This window comes from Peromyscus leucopus, chromosome 8b (genome assembly GCF_004664715.2).
Source record: "Peromyscus leucopus breed LL Stock chromosome 8b, UCI_PerLeu_2.1, whole genome shotgun sequence".
NCBI classification, from domain to species: domain Eukaryota; kingdom Metazoa; phylum Chordata; class Mammalia; order Rodentia; family Cricetidae; genus Peromyscus; species Peromyscus leucopus.
Window position 1 is genome coordinate 41,705,684 of NC_051086.1, and position 25,046 is coordinate 41,730,729.

The window sequence follows — 25,046 nt, forward strand, 5'->3', positions numbered from 1 at the left end:
CTGTGAGCCCGCCGGGCGGTGGTGGCGCACGCCTTTAATCCCAGCACTCGGGAGGCAGAGCCAGGCAGATCTCTGTGAGTTCGAGGCCAGCCTGGTCTACAGAGTGAGTTCCAGGACAGGCTCCAAAGCTACACAGAGAAACCCTGTCTCGAAAAACCAAAAGGAAAAAAAGAATCTGTGAGCCCTAGGTCTGGGGCGGGGCGGGGTCCCAAAGATAGGCTGAGCCCGAGTAAGCAGGAAGCAGCAGCCTGTTCAGATCAGGGAGGAGCAGGCCTCACTACCACAGCTGGACAGATGTGGTCAGGAGGGGTAGGAGAGGGCTTGACATGCCTGGGTACTCTGGAAGCTAGAAGGGGCTTAGGTCAAGAGAGACTGTGTCTGGGGACCGGGGTGTAGGCCCTGACCCTAGGGCCCCACTAGGACAAGGAGAGGATAAAAGTCACCTCAGCCTCAGTCACGACACCCTTCTTGAAGAGGCGATCCAGCAGCTCCTCTGATGAGCACCTGGGCTTGGTCAAGGAAAAGCTGTACCTGGTTGGAATCCAGCTGACTTCCGGGCACCTATGCTCACAGAGAGGTGTCTAGGACCTGAGACTCCTGTAACCCAGATCTAGAGGTGCTGGTGCGCAGATGAAGGAGGGTAGAATGGAGACCCCCTCCCCCGGGTCCCAGATGCTTACCATCCCTGAGAAAGGGGTCTTCAGAAAGACCCTGGTGACAGGCTGTTGGTCAATAGCATATTAGAACTGTGGCGCCCTTTCATCTCTGCACAGAACCCACACCAAGCACCCCTTCCCCAGGATCCTAAGACACAGCTTCGGGAGTGACAGGGCAGCCAGACCGTGCAGTACACAAGACCCTCAAACAAGGCTCCATGAGTGTGACAGAGACCTGGAGGAGCTGGGATGGGAACATCTTCTCCAGTATCCAAGAGGTCACTTGTGAGAGGGACCCCGCCCACAACTCTGGTGTCCCCCCCTCCCCAAATCATGCCACTGTGAACTGCAGGATCAGGGGCTACTGTCACACACAGCATCAGGAACAGAAATGCTCAGATGTGGGGGCTAGTCGTTGCCGCTCTAACACCCAAGTCTAGGCACCCCACACTCGGTAACGCCGACCCTAGCCTGGGACCCAATGTCTCTTGAATTCCCCCTGGAGTCCAGGCGCAGGATACAGCTCCAAGATAAGGATGAGAGTCTTCCGCGTCTCAAACTGGTCCAGGAGCCCAGTGACCAGCGGGTGGCCGAGTGTTGCCAAGATGTCTCGTTCCTGGTACGCCTGGGCCCGCGTTTTGCTCCGCAGGGGGATGAACTTGGCGGCACAGGACATCTTGTTTCCTTTGTGTTGAACTCTTTTCACAAAGCCGAACACACCCCTGGGGGGTGAAGAGGGAGAGAGGGAACCATGGTTAGGCGGCACGCGGAAGGGGGAGGAGGAGTCCTTGGGGAGGACTGGAGTTGTGGGGAAGGTGAGGAAGCCATACCTCCCAATCTCTTCTTGGACTTCATAGAAGGAATGCAGTTTTCTCCGATAGACTTGCTTTTCTGAGTCTAGCTTGTCCCCTACAGTCACAGCACAGGATATGTACGGTCTAGGCAGCTAAGACAGCCTTGGCCCCACTGTTCTCCCATGCAATGACAGGGACTGCTCCCTGGCCCCTGTACCCTGCCCAGGACCTGGGAGGAGCCAGCCAACTCACCCCCATGGACCAGCAGTTCCGCCTTGCAGAGCACCTGTCCGCCTGCATTATGGGCAAGGCATGTGTAGACGCCAGCATCATGTGGAGCCACATCAGTCAGCACCAAGGAATATGTAGTCCCATCCTGCCGCTGGCTCAGTCTGTCACTGCTCACCAGCTGGCTGCTGTCCTGGACACACAGGAGGCAGCCTGGGCTACCATCAGCCTACCCTGGGAAATACTTGCACCTGGACCCACCCACCCTTCCTGGAGCGGTGCTTCCAACACCTGCTGTATGTCCAGCCCCAGGTGCAGGCCAAAAGTGGGATGGGAAGGTACAGGATAGGGCTGCAGGGTAGGGCCATGGAGTGGGGGTTGCAGATTGGATGGTGGGGTGCATGAGCCCCATACTCCAACATGGTTCCATGCATACATGCACCCTTGGCCCCCAGCTCCTGAAGCCTGTCTCCACCCCCTGCTGCCTGGGCCTGCTCCTACCTTGTACCAGGTCACTGTGGGTGGTGGGTTGCCTTCGATGACAGCGTCGAACTGTGCCGTGTCACCTACTTGGACTTGGACATCCTCAATCGTGACCTGCATGGTTGGGGCCCCTGGGAGAGGTGGGAAAAGAACCTGTGTGGGGGGACCCTCAGGCTTCAGAGCCCTTGGTGCACAGTCCACCATGTACATCTGTGCTCAGTAAAGCCTTGGTTTATGTCCCTTGGACCAGAAGCCCACCTCCTTCCCTGCTGACAGTGACCCCAACCTCACTGCCTAGGCATCTGGTGGCACCACATCTGCTGCTGCCGGCCTCTTCCCAGAGAAGAGGAAAGGGGGCACCTCAGAAAGAAGGGGTGGGGGAACGCGGGCTGAGGCACGCCGCGTGACTTAACCAGGCCCTCAGAGAAATGCCCCTGGCACCTGGCATGGGCGCACCCCCATCCGGCTGGCCCACTTCCATACTTGCGGCACTTGTGTCGGGAACTTGGTACACATAGGTCCTCTGTGTGGTCTCCATGACGACTTGGCTGTGCACATCCAAGAGCAGCGGCCCAGCGCCTGCACCTGGCCAGGCTGTTCCCTCCACCCTGGAGTCAAGGCAGGGTGGTCTCCACTCAGTGAGGCACCCTGACTCTGTACCTCTTGGGTAGCTGTGCCCCAGGGTGGGAGGGTGACCCTGATGTCCCTCTTTGTGGGGTTAGATGTATGGACACAGGCCCCAGGCTTCTCCCCAAGACCGTAGGCTCTAGAGTGGGTCCCTCTTTCCTCCCCTGCCCACCAGCTTGGGCTGGAGCCTGTAAGAAGTGTGCTGGAGAGCTTCAGATCCACCCTGCTAGCTCTTGAAGGCCATGAAGCCAGAGGAGGTGGGCCCTAACCTGCCAACCCAGGATGTCCCTTTGGGGGGCAGGTCCACACATGACCTATCTGTCTCAAGAAGTTACCGAATAGGCACAGTCCGTCCCTGGGCCCCAGAAGTTGTTGTCGTCTCCTGCTCCACGCCTTTGTGCATGCCAGGCTGTGAGACCTCCGGTGTGTCAGCTGGCAGAAGACAGGGAGCCTAGTGAGTTGAATCTAGGCGGGGGGGCCGGAAGGATATTCTTTAACCAGCATGGGTCCCCCCATGTGGCCACTGTGGGGTGGACTGCAAAGTCAGAAGCGACTCCAAGGCCAGGGCCCTGAGTAGGAACCAGGCCCCCACAGTGAGTCCTGACCCCCACAACCTAGTGATGTACACTGGCTTTCCCACTGAAGGCAGACATCCGGGTCCCCCAGGTCCCCACCAAGGTGACAAGCCTGATGTCACATAGCCCACCAGCCAGGCTGGCATTCCACGAGAACAGGACAGGGGTGGCAGTGTGGGGGACCCTGCGGAGGATATTTCACTCCTTGACGAGATAAGACATACCACACTGACTGGTTAGAAAAGAGGAACTTGGGACAAACTAAGTGGACAGATGGCACATTTGGGGAAACTGAGACTCTAGGTATAGGAGTGGGCACCTCCGGGTCCCGGTACGTGCATTGGTGAACTGGGTGGACCCAGTTGACAGATAGGAAAACTGAAGTCAAGTTAAGGTTGGGCCTTGACCAAAGTACATGATGGCACATGAGGCCATAAAGATCCCAAGGTGCCCCAGGGCGCTGCAAGTTTGTAACCATGGAGTGGGCAATTGGGGTGATCCCTTGGACCACATGGCCAAGGATGGGGTGGGGTTAGCAAAGGCAGGGTTGGGGAGAGGAGAAGTCTTTGGAGTCAGCTCCCTGCTGGGCCTCACCAGGTATACCTGAGGCTGGCATGCGTGGGATCTGGGGAGTAGCCTCTTCGAATGCAGGTGGCTCACTTTGCCTGGTGTGGGGGAAATCCCCTGGGGAGGGGCTCAGGGCTTCTGAGCTCAGCAGTCTCCAAAGGACAGAAGTGGCATCTTGGTCAGCTCCGTCCTGGGTAGGGTGGACTGAGTCCTCCACAGAGGTATCTGTGGACAGGAGAATGGGAACACAAGGTAAGTCTGGCCTGGGGACTGAAACCCCAGGCATGGGCTCTAAGTGCCCCACCCCACCCCACCCCACCCCAGTTCTCAGAGACTGCCTTCTCATGCCTATCCTGCTGCCTGCTGTTCCTGGCTTTGGAAGACCCAGGGGGATACGGCATGGCACGGTGAGGAGCTCTGAGCCCCGGGACAGGGCCACCGTTTCCTCCACCAGAGCCATGTACACCCAGGGCCACCCTCCTCGAAGCTAAAGGGAATGGACATGTCCTTCAGAAAGCCCCCCATCTTCAGTGTGCCTCCAGCCCCCCACACCTTCCGTCTCAGCCTGGCTCCCCTCAAGGCTGGCTCTAGACTCTAAACCTTAGACAGACCGGCACATTTTAAGGGTCAGGGGAACCATAGGATTGAGCATTCAGGAAGCCACGCCCGTATTTCACCTCCCAGGGCGCTCAGGCCTCACCCCATGTGGCTGACAGCTTTCTGCCCCCCACCTAAGTGGTCTGAGCCCAGCCCAAGCCCATGTCCTTACCCAGCTCCTAGTGAGCAAGCCCAGTACTCAGTACTCCTCTAAGCCTCTCCTGGGTGTGGCTCATGTTCTCTCCCCTGTACCTTTCAGACCTGCTTACCCACGTGGGGGTTCCACACACATGCCCCAGGACTGCTGACCGCTCCCATGCCAACAAACCCCTGCCCATAGCCTTCTCCTCACCCAGATCCTCCTCAGTGCCTGCGGATGAGGCATCTCTGATACCCCAGACCCAGGCTGGACAGGCACCCAGACCCTCTTCCCAACTCCAAGAGGCCAGCAGCACCCTTAGAATGGGCCTCAGGGCTAGAGGTCTCCTGGCCCTCGCAGGCAAGTGCTAGGATCGTAGGTTGTCTCCTCTGAAGTCGGTGGAATCGACTCCTATACGTTGAGAGCTTTAGCACACATGGGTCACCCAATCTCACTCACGACTCCCCATTTGACCTACAATGGCCTCAACTATCCATGGCTTAGGAAGGCCTACTTAGATTCCCCCAGGCCAAAAGTGACCATGATGCCTGCCCTGGTCACACTGTGAGTCTCAAAGACCATAGACACTGCCAAGGAAAGACTCATTCTTGATCCTGCTCTACCCATTGGACCCCAAGGCAGGCTGGGACCTGCATGCCCTTCATCGGAGTACACAGGTAGCCAACCACCCTAGGAGTCCTATATGACCTGAGGTGTGACCTTGGAAAAAAAATGAGAGTAGGTCTAGCAGGTGTTTACAAGAGGAGGGACCCCTCAACTTCCAGGAGAACAAGCAAGAAGAAGCAGAGAGGAGGGTCTGGGACTTGTTTTATTGTTCTCATCAGGGCAATGGCCTGGGATTTCCCCTCACCCCACAGCCTGTGCCCATCACAGAAGTGGCCCTGAAGATCTGCAGGTCAACACAGGCCTCGGATGCAACCCTAGGGAAGACCCTCAATGGGGATGCGTCTCAGGGCAAATGCCCAAGTCCACGTCTTGTTTTCAGAGCCCCACAGAAGGCGCGAGGGATGGAGTCCAAAGTTGGAGTCTCTGAACTGCTCCTGGCCAGAGCTCCTCTGAAGTGACATCGGCATATTCCAACACTACAGGAACTTCTCCATCTTCCCGGCAAAGCACAAGTCCAGTGAGGTAGGAAGGACCGGGCAGGAACGCGAGGACGACTCCATCCCAGGCTGGAGAAGAGCAAGGGGTAAGAGGTCCCCGAGGTAAGCTGTGGGTTCCAGGGTGGGTGCTGGTACCTGGCAGGGCCCAAGGCTCTGGGCCACTCACCTTACCTGGTTGTCCCCAGGTTGTGTCCCCAGGGTGTGGCATCAACTCTGGGAGGGGTCTGGGGCCTCTCCCCCATCAGGGTTAATATGCAGAGTTACTGTCTCTCCTACAGTCCCAAAGCTGACCGTCTGGGTAGAAACCTCTGTCTTGAAGTTATTCTGGCCTCCATCTACAGAACTCTGGACGTGGGCACGGAAGGAGCTTGTCCAAGGGGTGCCACTTACTGGCCCTGTCCAGTCCTCACGCAAGAGGAAGGAGACACCCTCGGGGCTGTGGACTTGGGGCCCTGACCCGAAGAAGCTGGGCATGGCACTGGGAACCGGAGGACGCCCCACATTGAGCAGGACAGGCTGCCCCACAGTGGGCTCTCTGATCTCTCTCTGGAGCACAGAAACTTCACAGGGAGGTTCATCAGGGGTGCTGGGGGTGGGGTCCCTGCAGCCAAAGGTCTCTCCTTCCTGGGGTACGTAGTCTTCCAGGTCAGCCAATGTTAGCACTCTGCCATTGTGCGTAAGGATTTTAGGGTCACGGCCCTTAAGGCTGCCCACGTCCTGGGGTTCTTCTATTAGGGAGATATTCTCTTCTCTGTCGCTGCCTCCTTCCTCCCTCGCAAAGTTCTGTTCCTCCTGGGAGGCTCCAACCTCCTTTGGCTCAGGGCTAGCAGGTGCCCAGTCCACATTGCCCATTGAGTCCACACGGAAGACGAGGGGTTCACCAACATGGACTACAGCGGGGCCGCGGGCTGGGCTTCCCGGGACACACTCTTGTTGTTGGAGTTGTTGGCATTTGGGTCCCTGCCAGCGATCCCACTAGGCAGTGTGAAGACGATGCCCTCTCCACTGCTGGGCATCTCTCGGACAGGAGATGCACCCCGTGACCCTGTCTTCTTCACCCGGACTTCAATGGTTTCCTCAACCTCTAACCACTTGGGCTTGGGCTGCGAGGCTGGAGCAAGGGCTTCAGCCTCTGTCACAAATAGTGCAGGCACCGGGGCCTTCCTGCTCCCTTCTACCTCGAGCCTCCGGGACGGACTGGCTCCTGGTGGGTACAGCATCTCGGGGGCCAACAGCCCTGGCCTCCGTGGACTGGCAGAGCGGCGGGAGGGTGAACGGGAGGGAGACTTGCTGGGGGACTGGCGTCGGCCACGGGGACTCTTCACCACGGTGGTGATGGTCTCTTCTCTGGTAGAGGGAGAGGGTCCAAGAAGAGATGGGCACAGAGACCCACGGCTTCCCCCAGCATAATGCCATCAGCATATGCCAGAGCCCACGTTAGTGCATGTGTGAGTGAGGGAGCAGGGGATAAGACAGCACAAACTCCTACACATGCACTTGAGCCCAACCTGTACAATCCTAGCTAAGAAAGCCAAAGGAACAAAGCACAAAGTCCCAGTGGTCAGCCTCAGACTTTGGTATGGGATCTCCAACAAGAGTCCCAGGGACCTCCTACCACCAAGTGAGGTGTGCTTTGCAAATGTCCCCTGTGCTGGTCACCCCGCTTTTCCATCCCCTGAGCAGGCTTTGTGCTTTGTCCCCTCGGGATAGTCCCTGGCCAGCTCTCAGTGTCCGAAGCGCCTCAGTTAACAGGATGGATGGCTAGCCGATGCAGCAGCCACATGCACAATACCAAGCTCAGGGTGCAGCTGCCTCTGACCTGCAGCCCGTCTTCTTGCTTTCTGGGGTCGAAGGGGTGAGAACAGTGAGGGCTCATCAGACCCAGAGGACACCTGAATTGGCTACTTAGCTCTGGACTGCTCTGGGCTGCCACAGGCCTTGTGACTTCTCACCTGCCCCAGTCCCTGTCTGCATTCCACCTTCCAAAATGGGAACGAGGGTGACAGGAGAGGGAGGCAGAACTTGGGCACCAGGGTGAGTGGCAGACCTTGGCTAGGACTTTCCAAGCTTTTGGGTATGGGCTCAATTTCTTCTTGCTCCCAGCAGAAGTATGGATAGAAAAATAGAAGGGCGGGGAACTTTCCCAGGGCTATGTCACAAATACTGGTTAACTGGGTCTCGCCTGGCACCAGGGGCCATGGATGGTTTAGATGCCTCAAAGTGTCTGAAAATACTGCTCCTCACGTGGCAGATATGGACAACCATTGGTTTTGCCACGCTCCAGCATGGGGCCTTTCCAAGGCCGGGGTGGGGTACACAGGCTGGGTGGCATCGTGAGAGCAGCCCACCTTAGAAGGAGAGACGTGGATGAAGGGCAATAAGGGACAACCCAGATTCCACCCAAGGTCTGCAGACAGAATTCTCTAACAACATGGCCACCCATGGCACATGAGAGAATCCCCTTACTGGGCTTCCCTGTCTCTTGTACCCCCTCTCATCTCCTGGTGGAAGGCTTCCCAGATTCTCCAGGTCCCACACAATCCCACATCCGGTGGGGTCACCATGCTCTGAGCTCCTGGAATCCACACATAGGATTTTGTTTGCGCTTTGAAAGCACCAGAGGATGAAGAAAGGGCTAGCTGGTGGAGGTGGCTCTCAGATGGCCTCCTTACTTTCCAGAGCCTCAGTTTCCCCATCTTCCAAACGTAAGGGCTGCTCTTGGAGACACAAATGCACCAGGGCTATGATACCTACCTATCATTGTAGCATTATTTAGGTTAGGTCCAAAGAATAAAACCCGGGTCACATTTAAGATTTGGCTGTCTATTGTACTAAACACATTTAAATGCTGTGTTGGGCAGGGCAGGTTAGGGAATGGGAATCGACTGCTGCGGGAAGCCCTGCCACCAACATTCCCCTAAACTCTCGGGCACTAAAGGGCAGAAGTCTGTCCTGAGGGCACTGAGGGAGACAGATGGCTTTCATTGCCAGCTTTCCCCCACTGCTGGGAAGCCACTACTCTGGTGAGTCGCCATGAAGTGTGTAGAATAACAACACTCTGCAGAGTGTGCTCTGAGGCCTCAGAAGGGAGCTGTGGTGTGTAGAGGTTCCACAGACCTGGGGACGTGGCTTGGGCTAGGTGCCCGCAAGAATCCACCAGGTGCCGATGACCCATGGGGGTACGTGAAGGTTGTGTGCACAGGCAGGCAGGCAGGCAGCAAGGGCATCAGGCTGGCAAGGTGAGGGGGTTAATAGCATGCATGGGCACAGCAGTCAAAGGAAGATTAGAGTCACGCCTGCACTTACATGATGACGGTTTTCTTGGGGACTTTTGTCTCCTGCTCAGTGACTACAAAGAAAACAGTCGGAACAACAACCGTTACAGACCAGCAGCGCCGGGGGGCGGAGCTATCTGAGTGGTGGTGTTGCTCACATAGCAACCTGCTTGGTGTAGGAGCGTGGTCTGGCCCTGCCTGTCTGCGTGTTCCTGGGAAGGCCTTTGCAGGTGGGGGGTGAGGTCCCTCATCTGCGAAACAGGGACCAGTACCTGCCCTATGGGTGGTGGTGTCAACCTCACATCTCACATGAAGCACCTAGAATCTTTAGGGTGCTGCACTGGCTGGGGCTGGGGTGAAGCGTCTGCCTCTGCATAAAACCTCACTCTTTACTCAGCCCATCGGTCACGAGAGTCCTGTGAAGTTGTCACACATACGGCTCCACTTCTCAGACATAGAATCTGAGCCCCGGGCAGGGCCAGGGGTGGGAATGGGGCTGGAGCTGCACAGTGAGTCATCAGGCACTAAGCTGCACTGAAATAAGATGGCCGATGCCTCTTTTACAAAAAAAATCATGAAGACTTAAAACAGGGTGGACCCTAGAGTTCCAAAAATGGTATATCTGAGCTGTTGGTGGGAGGCCACAGATGTCCTAGGAACAGCCCTAGACAGTGCCTCAGGATGGGAAGGGGACCTGCCTCTCTCAGTAGAGACAACCCCAGCATGTCTCTGTCCTATACCAGCAGCTCCCACTAGTATATGGAGCTCTAGGTTGAGAAACAAGCTGGGTCTCATCTGGGACCAGATTGTCTCTGGCTCTACGCAGCAAGAGGGCTCTTCCCCTATAGTACCCTTAGATGGACTCTCAGATGCACCCCAAAGGCTTGGCATCCGGGCAGTAGGCAGCCTGTAGACTGCCTGCACCCTCATGTCTCAGTAGACTCCTTTATAACCTTGTGGGGGAAACTGCCCAGGGGTGTAGCCTGGGACACTATCTCATGAGTCCTGGTTTGCTGCAAGGCCACACAGAGGAAGGCAACAGCGCATGTTATCCTCTCTCAGCTGAGGTGCACATGAGTTAAAGTACCATCAGAGTCTGTGTGTAGAGCAGATGCGTTTACTATGTGCTTGTGTATAGGCACATACATACATATGTCTTGCACACAGGCACATATATGCTTACATATGCACATATATGTTTGTACACACATGCATACATGTGTGTGCATGTATATGTGTACATTATGTGCATGGATACACACGTGCTACACATATGTACATGCACATGTGTGTAGGCATGTATGTGTTTCTAAGTGTGTGTGTGTAGGTTTCCCCTAATGGAAAGGGACTCCACAGTGAGAATCTAAGTTCCAGCCCCAGAGCTTGGTGTACACGGATGACCAGTGTGTTTCCCACCTGCTCCAACACCTTCACCTTCCCTAATGGATCCCGTTTTCTGCTCTCAAGGGCCGTGGGCACCACACCCCTGAGACGCTGCGTTCGGGTCCCTTTGCTCACAGTGCTCAACTGTAACAGCGTCGGGCCTGCGTGTGACTGGCAGCCACAGGCAGGCTGCCATTGTGCAAAGCAGGGCTCCCAGCCTGAGGCAGGACAAAGCAAGAGTGCAGCCACCCCCGCCGAGTTCTGTCAGACCACTCTGGCTGCAGAGCCGCAGGGTTAACAGGAAGCAGGGTGGGAGTTAGGAAGCAGGTTGGCAGGACTCTGGCTCCAGGGTCTTCCAGGACCAGCCTTCTTGCCTCCCCAAGGCGTCGATACACATCCAATCCCGGAGAGTCCCGAAGGCCAGCTCCTTCCACGCTGCCATCCCTCCTCGCTCCCAGAAAAAGACTCATCACGAGAACCACGTAAATGACTATTCAGGATGCTCTTGTGCACAGGACAGGCTGCGCACCGGAAGAGCGTGTGCTGGTGGCGGCAGACGCAAGTGTGCACGGTGTTTCAGCGACCAGGTTGTGGTCAGACAGAGAACAGGTGTGAGAAGTCACAGCAAAGGGCTTGTGCAGGGTCTCTGACCCTATGAGGGACAAGAACTCATCAAAGAAGCAGGGGGGGGGGTGGATGTCTCTGAGAGGACAGTGAAGGACATCAGAGGTCCCAAGGCTGAGCTGCTGGGCTCTGACCAGCTCGGTTCTGAGAAGGTCTAGGAAACCGGACCACTAGATGGCAGGAACTGGTTCCAGTAGCCAAGGGACCGCATGTGCCAACTTTCAGTATGCAAAAGATACGTATGCCACCCCTTCTACTATGGGAACTGTGGCTCACTTGGTGTTGGTCCCGTCTCTGTTCGCCTATCCCCAGGGACGTGAGGCTCTCAGGTGTCTTGGAGCCCCTTCCAGACAGGACAGCACTAGCTGGCTCCTCCCCATCCTGACTGTCCACGCGAGTGTCTTGTCATAACCACTTCCTCCAATCTGAAACACTCCCTCTCAGAGAGAGGTTCATCAAGACTCAAGAAGTCAACAAAATGTACAAGGTGCTGCCGGCTTCCCGGGTTACCTAAGCTGTAACAACCTCTGGGAAGTGGAGACTGACCAGCAAAGCTGCCCCAGACTGTGCTGCAAGTTCTAAGGATACAACTTTTTGAGTCCTTGCTCTTGCCGAAGCGGGCTCCCTGTGATATGTAACCCCAACAATCTCACGGGATCACTAATCTCGATTTGGGGAGAACTAGGTTTTAATCTGTCATCGGCGCCATACCTGGGACAAATAGGGACATTTCATCTCACTAGTGATAGTCGCACACTAGTGGTGACTGCGTAAGGACCAGAAGAACTAAAGACATCTGGGGTGAAGCGGTTGCCTGGATCCTGCAATGGGTGCTGACATACGCAACCTGGGCTCCATGCTGCGGAGGCCATGAAAGCGGGGTGATGCACAGGAGTCCTGCAGCAGCAACGGCACCTCAGGGTGAGGCGGTCAGGTGGTTCATGAAAAAAATGACTGAATTCGGGAAGGCTAGATGAGGCGGTACCTCCCATCTGTGCCTGTGACTGCTCTTTGACGAAGCAACAGATAGAAGTGATGTGATCTTTTACTATGACACTGGCCCTCTATAATGTTTCTTCTTGAGTATACCCCTAGCTGACCAAGACCACTTGATACTTAGAATGGATGATGGTTGGCCTTCAGAGAACCCACGCACCCTCTGTTTAAAAAAAAAAAAAAAAGTCTCATCATTTAATGCTGACCCCTGAGGCGAGTCTTACAGATTTGTTAAAGCATCTGGAAGAACAGTGAGGGAGTTCAAAAGAAAGCACCTACATGTCTGGGAAGACACCTGTAGAAGCATACGTCTGTTGACTAAAGATTCCAGAGCCAGCGGTGGGCTGCTTCTCTACATCTGTGGGCTATGGAGGCCCCCAAGGCCTTACAAACCATAAAGGCCGTTGTCACTGCTGTATACCAGGGCTAAATGGTACGATCCTGCTCTAACGCTGTCACACACTCTGAACACAGGACATGGGAAATAAGGTTGGAGCTGAAATGGAAATTCCCTCTTTGCTGGCTAGTGCCAGAAGGCGCTGCCTGGACCACTGGTAAAGTGTGACAGTCATCATCAGCTATGAGTGGCCATGTGTACGACACTACTAACATGCCGAGCAAGGTGTGTTTGCTAGTACAACATGGGCACAACTGTTGCGGGACAACCATCTGCTTTCCTATTAGATTTAATGTCTGCCCCATGAGAGGGAAGCCGCATATGGTATAGTAAGGAAGGGCAGAAGCCTGTGGTTCCAGTGTGGAGGTAACTACTGTTGCCTTGTTCACTGGATGCGATGTGCCTATCAGACTGCCTTCTAAACATTTGTGTTTACACCCATCCATAACTGCAGCTGTCCGCTTTGGTCAGTCAAGCTGGTCAGTCACAGAGGAAAACTTCACTTTTTCCAGGGAGGGGTGTGCTACAGAGACTCATAATCCATTCGCCCCTGGAACTAAATGACGGTTTCTCTGCCACACTCAGGCATGGATGGAAGAAAATAATCAGACATCTCTACCATCCCTCCAAGGCTCGGGAACTCCAAAAAAGGGGTGGGGGAGTCAGGAAGAATGTGAGAGCCTGGGGAAGGGGTGGAATACTATGTGGCTACATCTTCCAGTCTGCAGCATGCCTTCAATGAGGGAAGTCATGAAGACAGAGGAAGGAAGGAAGGCCCCTCCTCAGGGTCATATAAACAGAGGCTGTTACTAAGCCAAGCCATAGAGCTTGCAAAGTGTGTCACATGGGCGATGTGCTCCAGGGATGTAGCTTTCAGGATTAGTCACCCCTGCTGGGTTGGACTTTTCAGTGACATCGCTGCCTTTGAGTTATCCGTGTTTCTGTAAGTAACCCCTCACCCGGACTAGTAAGTAATCCCGACAAACTCTTCAGTTTGCTAAGACTCGTGTAGAATTATCTCTTTGGTCTATTATAGATGATCTGAAGTGAACAGAGGCCTGCTTACATCTTCCAGGATGAGTAACCAACCTCACCTTCCGTCCCTAGTCAGGCTTATTTATCTAGTTCTTAATAATAATTAGTATGCACACACTATACATGTGAGCGCTGACACTCAGAGACAAGATTGTGTCAGATACCCCCTGGAACTAGATTTACAGTACATGGCCATGTACTGGGACCTGAACTCAGGTCCTCTGCAAGAGCAGCCAATGCTCTTAACCACTTCGTTATCTCTCCAGTCCCTAGTGAGGCTGACTTTATAGCTCACTCCCACCCCTCCGCTAGTACACCAGGAGTGACCCTGAGCCAAGACAAGGACCCTGAACTGCAGCGTTGTGCTTCTCACGGGCAGCCCATCCCCGCGGGATGTCCCGACACCTGCCCCTGCTCCCAGCAGTGTGTCTTCTGCACTCAGTGAGGACCCCTCACCCACTCCTGCTGCTGCCTGCCCAGAGCCTCCACGACCACTGCCAGTCAAGCTGACGCAGGCCCAGCTCTATCTTTTCTGCAGAGACAGTGGTTGAGGGGGACTGTGGGATCCCCATTATCCAGGGCAACTTCCAGCTCTCACTCGGGGCTCACAGCCTTCCAGCCCTCACAGGAGCACCCATGACCCTGCAGCTACCTCCTCTGACCTCCCAGCTTTCAACCTCCATCATTTCCCCCCCTGAGATACTAGCCCCCTCCTCCTAGAGGCACCTCCTGGTTGGCAGGGCTGACAGTTTCCGGTCCACCAGGCTCTTTCCAGGCCAGTGGAGGTTCCCACCTGGGGCTTGAAATGCGTGAGTCGCTGAGATGGGCAGCACAGGTAGACAGAACCTACCTTCCACAGCGGCCACCAGCTGTTCCCGGTGATGCTGGTCCCGGGCACGCAGGGCGGGACTCTGCATGTACAGTTCTCCACCGCCACGTGTGGAGCCCAACCGGTTCACCAACTGCCAAAAGGAAAACAGAGGCCCACTGAGAACCAGGCTCCTCAAGGGATCTGGACCCTCTCGCTAGAACCGCTCTGATGGTCTAGGGGTGTGGGCCACGCCCCTCAGTGTGTTTTGTACGGGGTGAGGGTGGGGGGTGGGGAAGAGCTCCTAGCCCAATCGTGGGCTCCCTAGAGACTCCTTATGTGGAGACTGCTCTCTTTCTCCTCTGGCCAAGGGGTGGCTGCTCAGCTGGAGTTGGGGCGGGGGCAGGGGATGAGCACTTGAACTAGAACAGTAGGAACCTGAAACTGGAGTTAACTTTAATTAGTCATCGCATGGCCCCTGGCCCCTGTCCTCTCCAATCCAGAGTTAACTTGAGTACCCTTGCTTCCAGGAAGTCTTACGGGAGGCAAGAGCCCCTAGGGTCACAGTTGAAGCCACATAGAGGAGTCTGGCTTCCAGACAAGAGCTCCAGTAAGAGCTGGACACAGGCCAGAGGACCCAGACTGGTCTCCACCTCAGATCTGAGGACAGAGAGCACAGAGATGGAGGCTGAGCTTTGCATGGGCAAGGCCAGACTCCCTGGGTAAATGGCACTACATCTTTACATTCGTGAGTGACAGCTGAGGTCAGCACCAGGTCCTCTCCAACAGACTAAGCATCATCTTGAAATGGTGGGGACAATGGAAAGGGGGCAAGATAACAGGGCCCAGCCTAACATGAAAGGACAGGCTACAGGTAGATGAGGATGGTGGGTGACAGCAATCTGATGTCCTCTGGTCGGCCTAGAGCATCAACACCCACACAGCGGAACCTGGGTTTAATCGGACCACAGAGGATGGCTACTGCCCCTCATACACATGCCTCACCTCACACTCATAGTGTCCCAAGTCCTCCTTGCTGGCTGCCTGGATCACCAGCACCAGCACACCACTGCGGGGCTCATTCAGCATCCGGTACTTGTTGCCCAGGGTTAGCAGGGCACCATCCTTGTACCACCTGGAACCATTCAGGAGGTCCTGTGAGCCAGTGCCCAGCCAGAACCATCTTCATGGTACCCTCAAGGTTCCCAGGGCCCCTCCAGACAGAGCTGCAGGTGCTTAAAACCCCTCCTAAGCTACCCCAGGTCCAGTGTCCCTAGGAGGTTCCCTTCCTGGAAGCCACGGTCCAGCCACGTCTTCCCAGTCACAGAGGGTCCTACGTCCAGCAGGAGTCACAACCCCATGATACCCACTTTCCAGCGATCAGTGGCCATGTACAACCTCCCTGGCTTAGAAGGTCAGGCTGTCCAGCCCTCCCTCCAATGGCAGGAGCTGCGTCCCTTACCCCTTCAGGCCAGGCCTCACCTGATCTGAGGGTACGGGGCACCTTCCACAGTGCAGGTGATCTGTGCATCCTCCCCCTCCACAAAGGGGGTGGCCCGGACCTTGTTCACAAACCGTGGGGGCACTGTGGGCAGAGGCAGGCAAGGGCAAGAAAGACAGAGACATATCTGGGAGGAGCTGAGGGAATGCTGGGGTGGGGACGCTGGTGTCCCCACTTCCAGCAGTGGCCTCCTCTGGGAGTTTCTGGAGGCCCCAAGTCCCCGGGCCTGCTCCACCCGCAGGCCCACCCCACACGCCTGCCCTACCCCAGCCTGTACTCTGGACGGAGTCCACACTACTGACAGTGGACTGGTGGGGTGTCCAGCACACCGGACAACCCACTCTGCTCACCTTGTACCAGAATCTTCCCCAAGGTGCTGGCGTTGCCAGCAGCACTGGCCGCAAAACACATGTACTGGCCAGAGTCGACACCGGTCAGGTTGTCCAAGATGAGGGTACAGGAGCCATCAGGGTCTTCGATGAGGATGTGGTGTGGGTCCACCTCCACCGGCTTCCCATCTGGAAAGCAGAGGCGGGCTTTCATGGAATAAGGTCCCAAAGGCTGAGGCCTGGGAATAAGAGGCTGGATGCAATCTGTTCTCTCTGTGTCTCTCTCTGTATCTCTCTCTCTGTCTCTGTCTGTCTGTCTCTCTCTCTATCCACCCCTCTCTTGGTCTGTCTCTCTGTCTCTTTTTCTGAGTGTCTTTCCACAAGGGCCCTGACACAGATATCTGTCTCTGTCCAACTTCAACACTCTAGGAACAGAGGGTGGGACGAAAGGGTCTGAACTGGAGAAGGCGCTCAGTAAGGACAGCTGGCTTTTGGTCACTCTATCTCCTCAATGGCTGCAACTCTTCCGAGCATCTTGCATGGCGACAATGCCCAACATACTTGATGTGAACTCCCTTCCCTCAATCGCCTCCACCCTGCAGCCCTAGAGCCCGCATGAGCCATTCCGGAACCACCCTTCCTCCCTCCACATCTGACCCTGTCCGCAGCCAGCCAGCCCCAGTAGCAAGACAAGTACCCAGGGTTTGCCCTGAGCAAGTGGAGACCACCCCAAGCAGACAGCTCAGACCCCAGTACCAGGCCTGTCCAGAGGGTCCCCCTCCCAGGCCACACCCTTGTGCCTTTCCTCTCGAAGTTAAAGTTCCAGTTTCCTCAGACATGAGTAGCCAGAACCTCCCCTCTCCATGTGGGGAAAACGTGTCTCCTGCAATTTGTCCCCACTCATCCTAAAGGGGAGGCACTCTGTAGCCATCTGCAGCGGATGAACACGCCAGACACCTATCTTTTCGATCATCACCTTTGTAAAACACATTTGAAGGTTGGAAATAAATTCTGATACAGTAGTGAAAGCAATGCATGGCTTGTGGTAAAAGATTCGAAGGCTAGGCTGGGCATTGTGGTACCCATCTTTATCCCAACATTTGGGAGGCAGAGGCTGAGTTTGAGGCCAGTCTGGTCTACAAAGCAAGTTCTAGGACAGACAGCCAGGGCTGTTACTCTCTCTCTCTCTCTCTCTCTCTCTTCTCTCTCTCTCTCTCTCTCTCTATATATATATATATATATATATATATATATATATATATGTCATCATATAAACATCCACCTAAACATCTCAGGCAAGCCTGCTTCTTTCATGAGAGAGAAATGGGGAGGGCCAGGTACTTTGCCATAGAGAATCCACAGCCCTTAATATTTCAAAACAATAAAACTAAACACATCCACATTATCACAATGATTCTGACGGTGTCTCCATGGACCCAGAGGGACTGGAATCCATTGTATATAGCATGTGGGGACCTTGAGAAAGAATGTCAGCTTCTCAGCTCTGCCGGACACAGATGTCACATCTCTTTGCCACCCAATCAGACACTGGGAGGCACCCTTTGGGTACCACAGCCTTGTCTTCTACCCCTGGGTGCTCAGTATGTTTGTGGCTCTCCACTGTGGGCATGCTGTCCCCAGAGGGGATGGACTCCATGTAGAAAGTTGGCAGCAGAGGAAGTAACTGCTGCCCAGCCCAGCCCAGACTCCTTGTCTGTTCCCAGAATGGCTGACAAGCCGCACAGAACCCAGGAGGAAAAAGAGTCCAAGGATCATTGGAGGTCAAGTCATACTCGGTGACCTTGGATGATGGCAAGGAGCTAGCTAGATGAATTGGTTCAGTCAGATCAGGCACTGCTCATGTAGCCCCAGCTGGTGTGGACATCCTCAGTGAGACTAGCAGCAGCTCCTGATGGGCCATCTTGGGGACACCAGATATGACTCCTCTTTTGTCTTGGACAATAACAGCCAAAATCCTTTTGAGTTCACAAGGCAAGGTCTATCACATACAGCCATGGCACCTCTAAGTCTGGACTCAGCACTCTGACCTTCAAGGTCCTTTGACAGTCCATTTCTGCTCACTCGGTGCTCTCCTGGCTCATGTAAGTCAGAAGCATCCATCTCGGATGCCCAGGCTTGAGTGTTGCACTCCACCAGCAGGGCTGGCTGAGAAACCGAAGATTCAGGGTTCTGTTCCCAGTGTGGAGTGTCTCGGAATTACGTCAGCATCCACAATAACCAATCTTTGTCTTTTGAGTCCTCCATGGGAGACTGCCTTGGAGGACTCTTGGACCCTGGGGACAGTGAGTGTCCCACCTGTGTCTTCTCCTTGGTCTCAGCCAGTCAGTTTAGCGTTGGCCTGAGGGCTTCCCAGAGCGCTGCAGCATGCGGCGGACCTTCTGGACTCTCCCATGGGCGGGATTCCCTTGAGCACTGCTATGGTTTCAGTGTGGGTCTTCCTGGAGTTCTGTGGTGGAAGCTTCATCTCCACAGTTGATGTTGAGGAGGTAGAGCCTCTTTAGGGGAGGGCTCTAGGTGAAGTGGGTCAAGCCGCTGAGGTTAGTGCCTTGAGAAAGGGTTGATGCTGGTCTCTAAGTGTAACTCAATTTTTCAAGAGTTATTCGGAGAACAAGCCCAGCCAGAGCACCTCTTCCTTCCTGTCCACCGTGATTGCTCCCTCCAACTAACACATATCGCCGCCATGATGCCTGCTGCCACACTGTATGGCAGCCAGCCAACAGGAGCATCACCAGGTGACACTATGCTTTTAGGATTTTCAGCCTCCAAACCCTAATATCAAAAGAAATCTCTATAGTTTATAAAGAATACAGACTCTGGCACTTTGTTACAGCAACGGAAAACTGAAGCTCTAACGTCAGCAGGCTTCTGCATGGTCTTGGGCAAACTTGAAGTTTCTGAGACTCATCATTTTGCCAACTGAAGTCTCTGGCGTAGGAGGCTCAGCTTGGGGCTTGGACCTGACCTCTTTCCAACATGGCCACTAGAGACATCCCTTTCAAAAAAAAAACCAACTCGTTGCATGTTGTGGGGGCTCTGATGGAAACCAGACACTCAATTCGGTGATGTCCTATGTGTCCATTCTATGATGAGACAGTTTGGACGCGACAGTTTGGACGCCGTGACAAGCAAGACAAGCAGTGCCCATCCAGCCTCACTCATGGAATGGAAGGAACCGATTTCCCAAATTCACATGAACAAGTGGCTACCCTCCCAGAATGCAGTACTCTGTCCTCCCCATTCTACTCCCAATGCCAAACTGCTTTGGTTCCCTGAGGGTCTGGATCCATGAATCATTCGTTGTCCAGGTAAGCAGAAAGGCAGCAGCACACAGAGCTCTGAGCTGGGCAGTCGTGGGCAGAGCTCAAGGCCACTCTTAGAGCGTGCCCCATGCAACTCTCTAGTGAAGCCCATTGTATTCTTAGTAAACCAGCCATTTGTTTTGCCATGTAAACAGCTAGAGTGGCAGGTTAAAGGAGTCCCTCTTGGGGGCCACAAAGCATAGATCAACTAAAGATAAACACCCGACAAACTGAGGACACCTCACCCAGACCTCCAGGACTCTTGTATGGGGCCACGACAACACAACACCACTTTGACCCACCCCCAGCTTGACAGACACAAAGCTATGCTACATGCTAGACAGAAGGCTATTGAGAGATGCTCTCACGCCCACAGAGAGCATGGCCACATCACCTGGGGTACCCACACCCTCACCCTGGCAGATGGTCCCATGAAACCAGCCACACTGCTTCTGGTCAATGAATGTGGCCAACATGAGCCACGTGGCGCCACGTGGGCCTCCTACCATCTGATGACCACTCACAAAGCCACTCCAGGACCTGACTGTCCCGTGTGTCCTCTGGTCCATGCACCTCACGAAGGTTTTTTGGGTCACTGAAAGTGGCTCCCCCTCCCCCCAAAAGACTGTCTCTTCTCCTCCAGGCTCCTTACTGGAGGAACGGGCAGGGCCTGGCTATAGGCTTCACTTTCCTTCTAACAACCCAGCCAAGAGAGATGGAGTGCCAGGGGCTCAAGCTGACCTCTGGCTTGTTTTGATGAAAAGGTGTTTATCTCCCTACGCTTGACCTCTGGATGTAAGGAGGGATGGATGGATGGGTAAAGGGGCAGGCTCTGTGCGGCTAGAGGGAGGCGGCTGTGAAGGGACCCTCCAGCCCCAGGAGCAGTGGTCACAAGTGGTCTTCTCTAGAACCAAGAGATGACACCCAGGGCAGCTCTCTCAAGTCACCACCAGGAGCCAGCCATGTGTCCCTCTATTCTCACAGCCCAATAAGAACGAGGCATGATTCAGGATGCTACTGTCTGCTGTATCACAGGAAGAAAAATGTCTTTGTCCTAGATAGGAGAAGAGGAGGAATCACGTGGAACCTTCTCCCTTTTACTTATGTATGTATGTATGTATCTATTTAACTATTTATTATTTTGGTTTTTCGAGACAGGGTTTCTCTGTGTAGTTTTGGAAACTTTCCTGGATCTCACTCTGTAGACCAGGCTGGCCTCAAACTCACAGAGATCTGCCTGCCTCTACCTCCTGAATGCTGAGATTAAAGGCGTGCACCACCACCACTGCCCAGCTGTTGAGCCAGCCAGGAGTCTCTGGAGAACTCCACTTGGTCTACCATCCAGCATCCAGGATCACCAGGAACCAAGAGAGCTGGCACATCCAGATCTCGGGTCTTAAGGGCTCACATCTGGGCCCCACCTCAGGAGCCGGTCATAGGTAGGCATGACAGTTACCAAAAGCCTCACTGGGGGTAGGTAGTACTTCCAGGTCAAAGCTGGAACAGCTACCCACTACACTAGACCTTGGGGCTTACATGTATGTGTGCATGCCTCTGTGTATGTCTGTGTACATATATATTTGCAGTGTTTATGTATGTGTGCATGTGTAAATGCATGGAGCATGTATCTGTGCATATGCATTAGTGAGTCTCCATGCCTGTGTCTGTAGTGTGTTTGTGTACATGTGTACTGTCTGTGTATACACCTGTGTAGTAAACATATGAATATATGTATTATCTGTGTCTATGTGTCCATGTGCTAGTGTATATCCATGCATATAAGAGTGTCTAGCGTGTACTTTTGCATTATATTCATGCATGTGGCATGTTTCAGTATGCACTGGTGTAATGTTCAAGTTACATATGTGTGCCATGTACATACAAGTATGTGCAGTGTGTGTATGATCTGTGATGGGGCAGTCCACAGGTAGGTGGGTGGGCATAAAGGCACATTTCAGTCTGGTTGTAGGTGATGGTCACTGTCAAGCTGGTCATCTGCCCTTATCCTTGCTGAGGGTCCTCTCTCTGTGTCTCTCTCTGTCTCTGTCTCTGTCTGTCTCTCTCTGTCTGTGTCTGTGTCTGTCTGTGTCTGTCTCTCTCTGTCTCTCTCTCTGTCTCTCTCTCTGTCTCTCTCTCTCTCTCTCTGTCTCTCTCTCTCTCTCTCTCTCTCTCCTCTCTCTCTCTCTCTTCTCTCTCTCTCTCTCTCTCTCCTCACTGTTCCTCATCTCTCCAGACTCTGGAAGTCAGAGGACCCATAGGATCACTAATGCCAGTGAGTCCATAGTACAAGCTCTAGGCCTCACAGATACCTGATGTTAACAGTGTCTGTGGTGGGCACTCTGGGCTCTGACAGTATCAATGTGACTTCAGACTGAGGTTGGCCATGTGAGAAGTCAAGCATGGCCACTGACGCAGACCCAGTTCATGACCTGAACTGGAAGGCTCGGGTGAGCTTCCTGGCTAACAGTGCTCTGTCCCTCTCTGTATCACGCACTGATGCTGGGGGACGAGGGAGCTGGCCACATGGCTCCACTGGGAGGGATAAATGGGAACTTACACATGGCAACTCACAGACCCTGCCCAGCTGACTTCAGGCTGGCCCCTTCCGCTGCAGTAAAACACAACCCTGAACGGAACAGCTCTGCTGAATTCCAGGGAGTCCACGGAGTGAAGGGTTATGGAAGAGGCTCCTGGGACTTTGAGCCTGCAGCTGGTGTTAAGTGAGAGGGCTCTGGGGATCCCCAAACTTGGCATCAGAATTGTGGGTGCTCTTGGAGACCTCTGAATTGGCATCAGAAAACCAGGTGCTCTTGAGGACCTTTCGAGCCACAATTGATGTCAGGAGTAAAGGTTCTGGGGAACCCAACGTGCAGGTGGTGCAGTGGTGGGGCTGGTCGGAGACTCTCCAGCTCCTCCCATCACAGCTGAGTGAGGCGATGCACCGTGACCCTCTACCCCAGCGCTGTCTCAAGCCCCCTCCATCCGCATAGCTCTGCTTCCCCATGTGACTTTGAGCTTGTTGTGACATGTGACTTGTCGACCAGAGCTGCTCCTCGGTGTCATGGCTATTGCTTACCCAGGCCCTCATGTCTGTCTCTCACTCATGCAGAAGTTTTTAGACCTGTCATCTCAGAGGCCTGTCCTGCTTTTTGTCATTGCCCCAAGCCAATGTCTTCTGGATAGCCACAACACTGCCTGGCTTTAGGTTTATTTATCCATCACCTGTCTCCTACCCTGCCTCATCACCCTCTTGAGCAGGACCACCTGTCTCCTGCCTCTCAGGCCTCATGTACCGCTGGGCAGGTTCTACATTCTCAGGAAGTTCTTCCCTATTGCCGAGCCAGCTCCCCACAGTAAGGCTGGAGACCCTCATCCCTGGGTACCTTTGTACCAGCTGACAACAGGCTTAGGTGTGCCAGTCACTCGGCATGCCAGCTTGACTGTTTCGCCCAGCTCAGCAGTGCAATCAGCCAATTCCTCTTCAAAATCAGGGGCACCTGAGGATACATAAGGAGGTCTCCGTGTTATGTGTACAGCAGGTCAGGCCTATGGTCTTAATTGCATACACCCTGGCAGGTTTCCCACCCTGATGCTAGCCCTCCATGTCTCGCAGTGTGGCTGCTACCGTCTGGGGTCCCAACTTAGGATCAAAGGTGAGTGAGGGAAATTGGATGCACAGTGGGAAGGGGTGGGACCGTGGTAAAAAAAAAATGAAGAGTGGGAGATTCCTCAGTGGGTAAGAGCGTTTGCTATGCAAGCATGGGGACCTGAGTTTGAATCCCCATCATCCACATGAGGTCACAGCCTCATGTGACTGTATCCCCAGCATTGTGGAGGAAGAGACAAGCAGATCCCTGGAGCTCACTGGCCAGCCAGACTCCTCCAAAAAAGTAAGCTCCAGATTCAGTGAGAAACCCTGACTCAAAGAAATAAGGCAGAGTGACCGAGCATAACACCTGGTATCCTGCTCCAGATCCAGAACATATACACAGGCCCACATACCAACACACATGTGTACATACATGTGTAAACACATTACCACCAAAGGTTAATATTATTTTCTAGACAAGGTTTCTCTGTGTAACAGTCCTGGCTGTCCTGGAACTCACTCTGTAGGCCAGGCTGGCCTCGAACTCACAGAGATCCATCTGCCTCTGCCTCCCAAGTGCTGGGATTAAAGGTGTATGCCACCTTTAATTAATTAATTAAAAATTTTAAAACATTGGCTAATTAATTAATTTTTAAAAACATTGGATGGTATGTTTTTGTTCTGGATGAGGAAGGCTGATTCAGGGTGCAAGATTCCCCTACATCTTGCAGAATCCAGATGGATGTCCTGAGCTTGGGATCTCTGTGTGGGAGCTTCCTACTGTGTCCCCAAGTGCCCTCTCCCTGGTCAGGGGTAACCTGATACTCCATCTGGATTTCCCTGTGAGGTTGTGGTTCTTATACCCCACCCAGAGCTGACAGGACAGAATGGATCCCTCTGCTCCCAAAAGCACTCCCTCATGCCCAGAGGCAAGGGCCAAGGCAGTGCCACCCAACTACCTGAGACTCAGGGTCTCCACAGCCTGGGTGCAGCCCAGCTGGACAACCAGGGTAAAGAAGGGTCATGTCCCCATCCTATCCTGACCACGATGGCCCACCAAAGGACACTCACGCCACACAGGCTGGGCCAGGCGCTGCTGGATGCCACAGATCTCCTTCACCCATGAGTTCTTGATGATGACTGTCCGTGCCTGGAGCAGGTACTTGCGCACAGAGTCCTCTCGTTCATGCCACACCTCAAAGGCACGGTCATCCCCCTCGACCTGGTCATTCAGGTCGATGCTACTCAGCTGTGGGGAGAGGATATCGGTAAGGAGGATGTGACCACCCTCAGAGATGTGGGACCCAGGAGGGATACACTTAGGTTACCCCAGAACAGTGGCCGAGGGACTGGCCACCAGCTTCCACTCTGAAGCCTGAGAGGCCAACGGACCTCCACCCACGGCACATTCGCTTGTGATTCACCCTACAGAGCCCTTAGCAGCCCCTGCACACACAGACCTTCATCATGTTCCGGAACACATAGCTGAAGGTGTCCGTTCGAGAGTCTCTCCGGGGCTTGCAGATCACCAGATGGTTTCGGAAGAGGAAGACATGCCGGTTGTGGCCCTTCCAAGGCATCCGGGCCCCTGGTGCCCCCTCCCACACTATGAAGTGGCCCTGGAGGTGTGAATGGGCTCTGGTTAACCAAGCCTCCCCCATGGATGCGGGCCCCCACTCAGCCACATATCCAGCTCCCCACCAAAGTCACGCGGTCATCCACATGGAGCTCCCACCTCCAAAAACCTCACACAGTACCCCACCCTCAGTATCCACAGCCCCACCTGGCGGATAGGTTCTCCCAGGGCCTCCAGGGTTCCTGGGTAGTTCTCCATGAGTGACACATGCAGCTTATTCTCAGCACGCTGAGGCAAGGCAGACACCACAGCATAGGCCTGCTCCAGCAGCGCGCAGTTCTGCCGGTTGCGGGCCTTGTTGCGGATTAACTCCTGGGGTGAGGGCCAAGAGTCACGGATCCAGGAGGCTCTGAACCCAGGAAT

At 54.4% G+C, this 25,046-nt stretch overlaps 1 protein-coding gene across 1 annotated transcript in view; it reads right to left on the reverse strand.

The window, feature by feature from the left end:
* Obscn (obscurin, cytoskeletal calmodulin and titin-interacting RhoGEF) overlaps positions 1–25,046 on the reverse strand; it is a 144,774-nt gene that overhangs the window by 9,833 nt on the left and 109,895 nt on the right. The window contains 22 exon segments of the mRNA XM_037201174.1: positions 444–504; positions 1,178–1,378; positions 1,487–1,565; positions 1,703–1,871; positions 2,180–2,292; positions 2,645–2,769; positions 3,124–3,220; positions 3,958–4,155; positions 4,327–4,417; positions 5,538–5,607; positions 5,733–5,859; positions 6,000–6,701; positions 6,704–7,137; positions 9,097–9,139; positions 14,351–14,462; positions 15,314–15,443; positions 15,791–15,893; positions 16,160–16,327; positions 22,842–22,955; positions 24,119–24,296; positions 24,508–24,666; positions 24,831–24,995. Coding sequence (XP_037057069.1) covers positions 444–504; positions 1,178–1,378; positions 1,487–1,565; positions 1,703–1,871; positions 2,180–2,292; positions 2,645–2,769; positions 3,124–3,220; positions 3,958–4,155; positions 4,327–4,417; positions 5,538–5,607; positions 5,733–5,859; positions 6,000–6,701; positions 6,704–7,137; positions 9,097–9,139; positions 14,351–14,462; positions 15,314–15,443; positions 15,791–15,893; positions 16,160–16,327; positions 22,842–22,955; positions 24,119–24,296; positions 24,508–24,666; positions 24,831–24,995 — 3,639 coding nt within the window.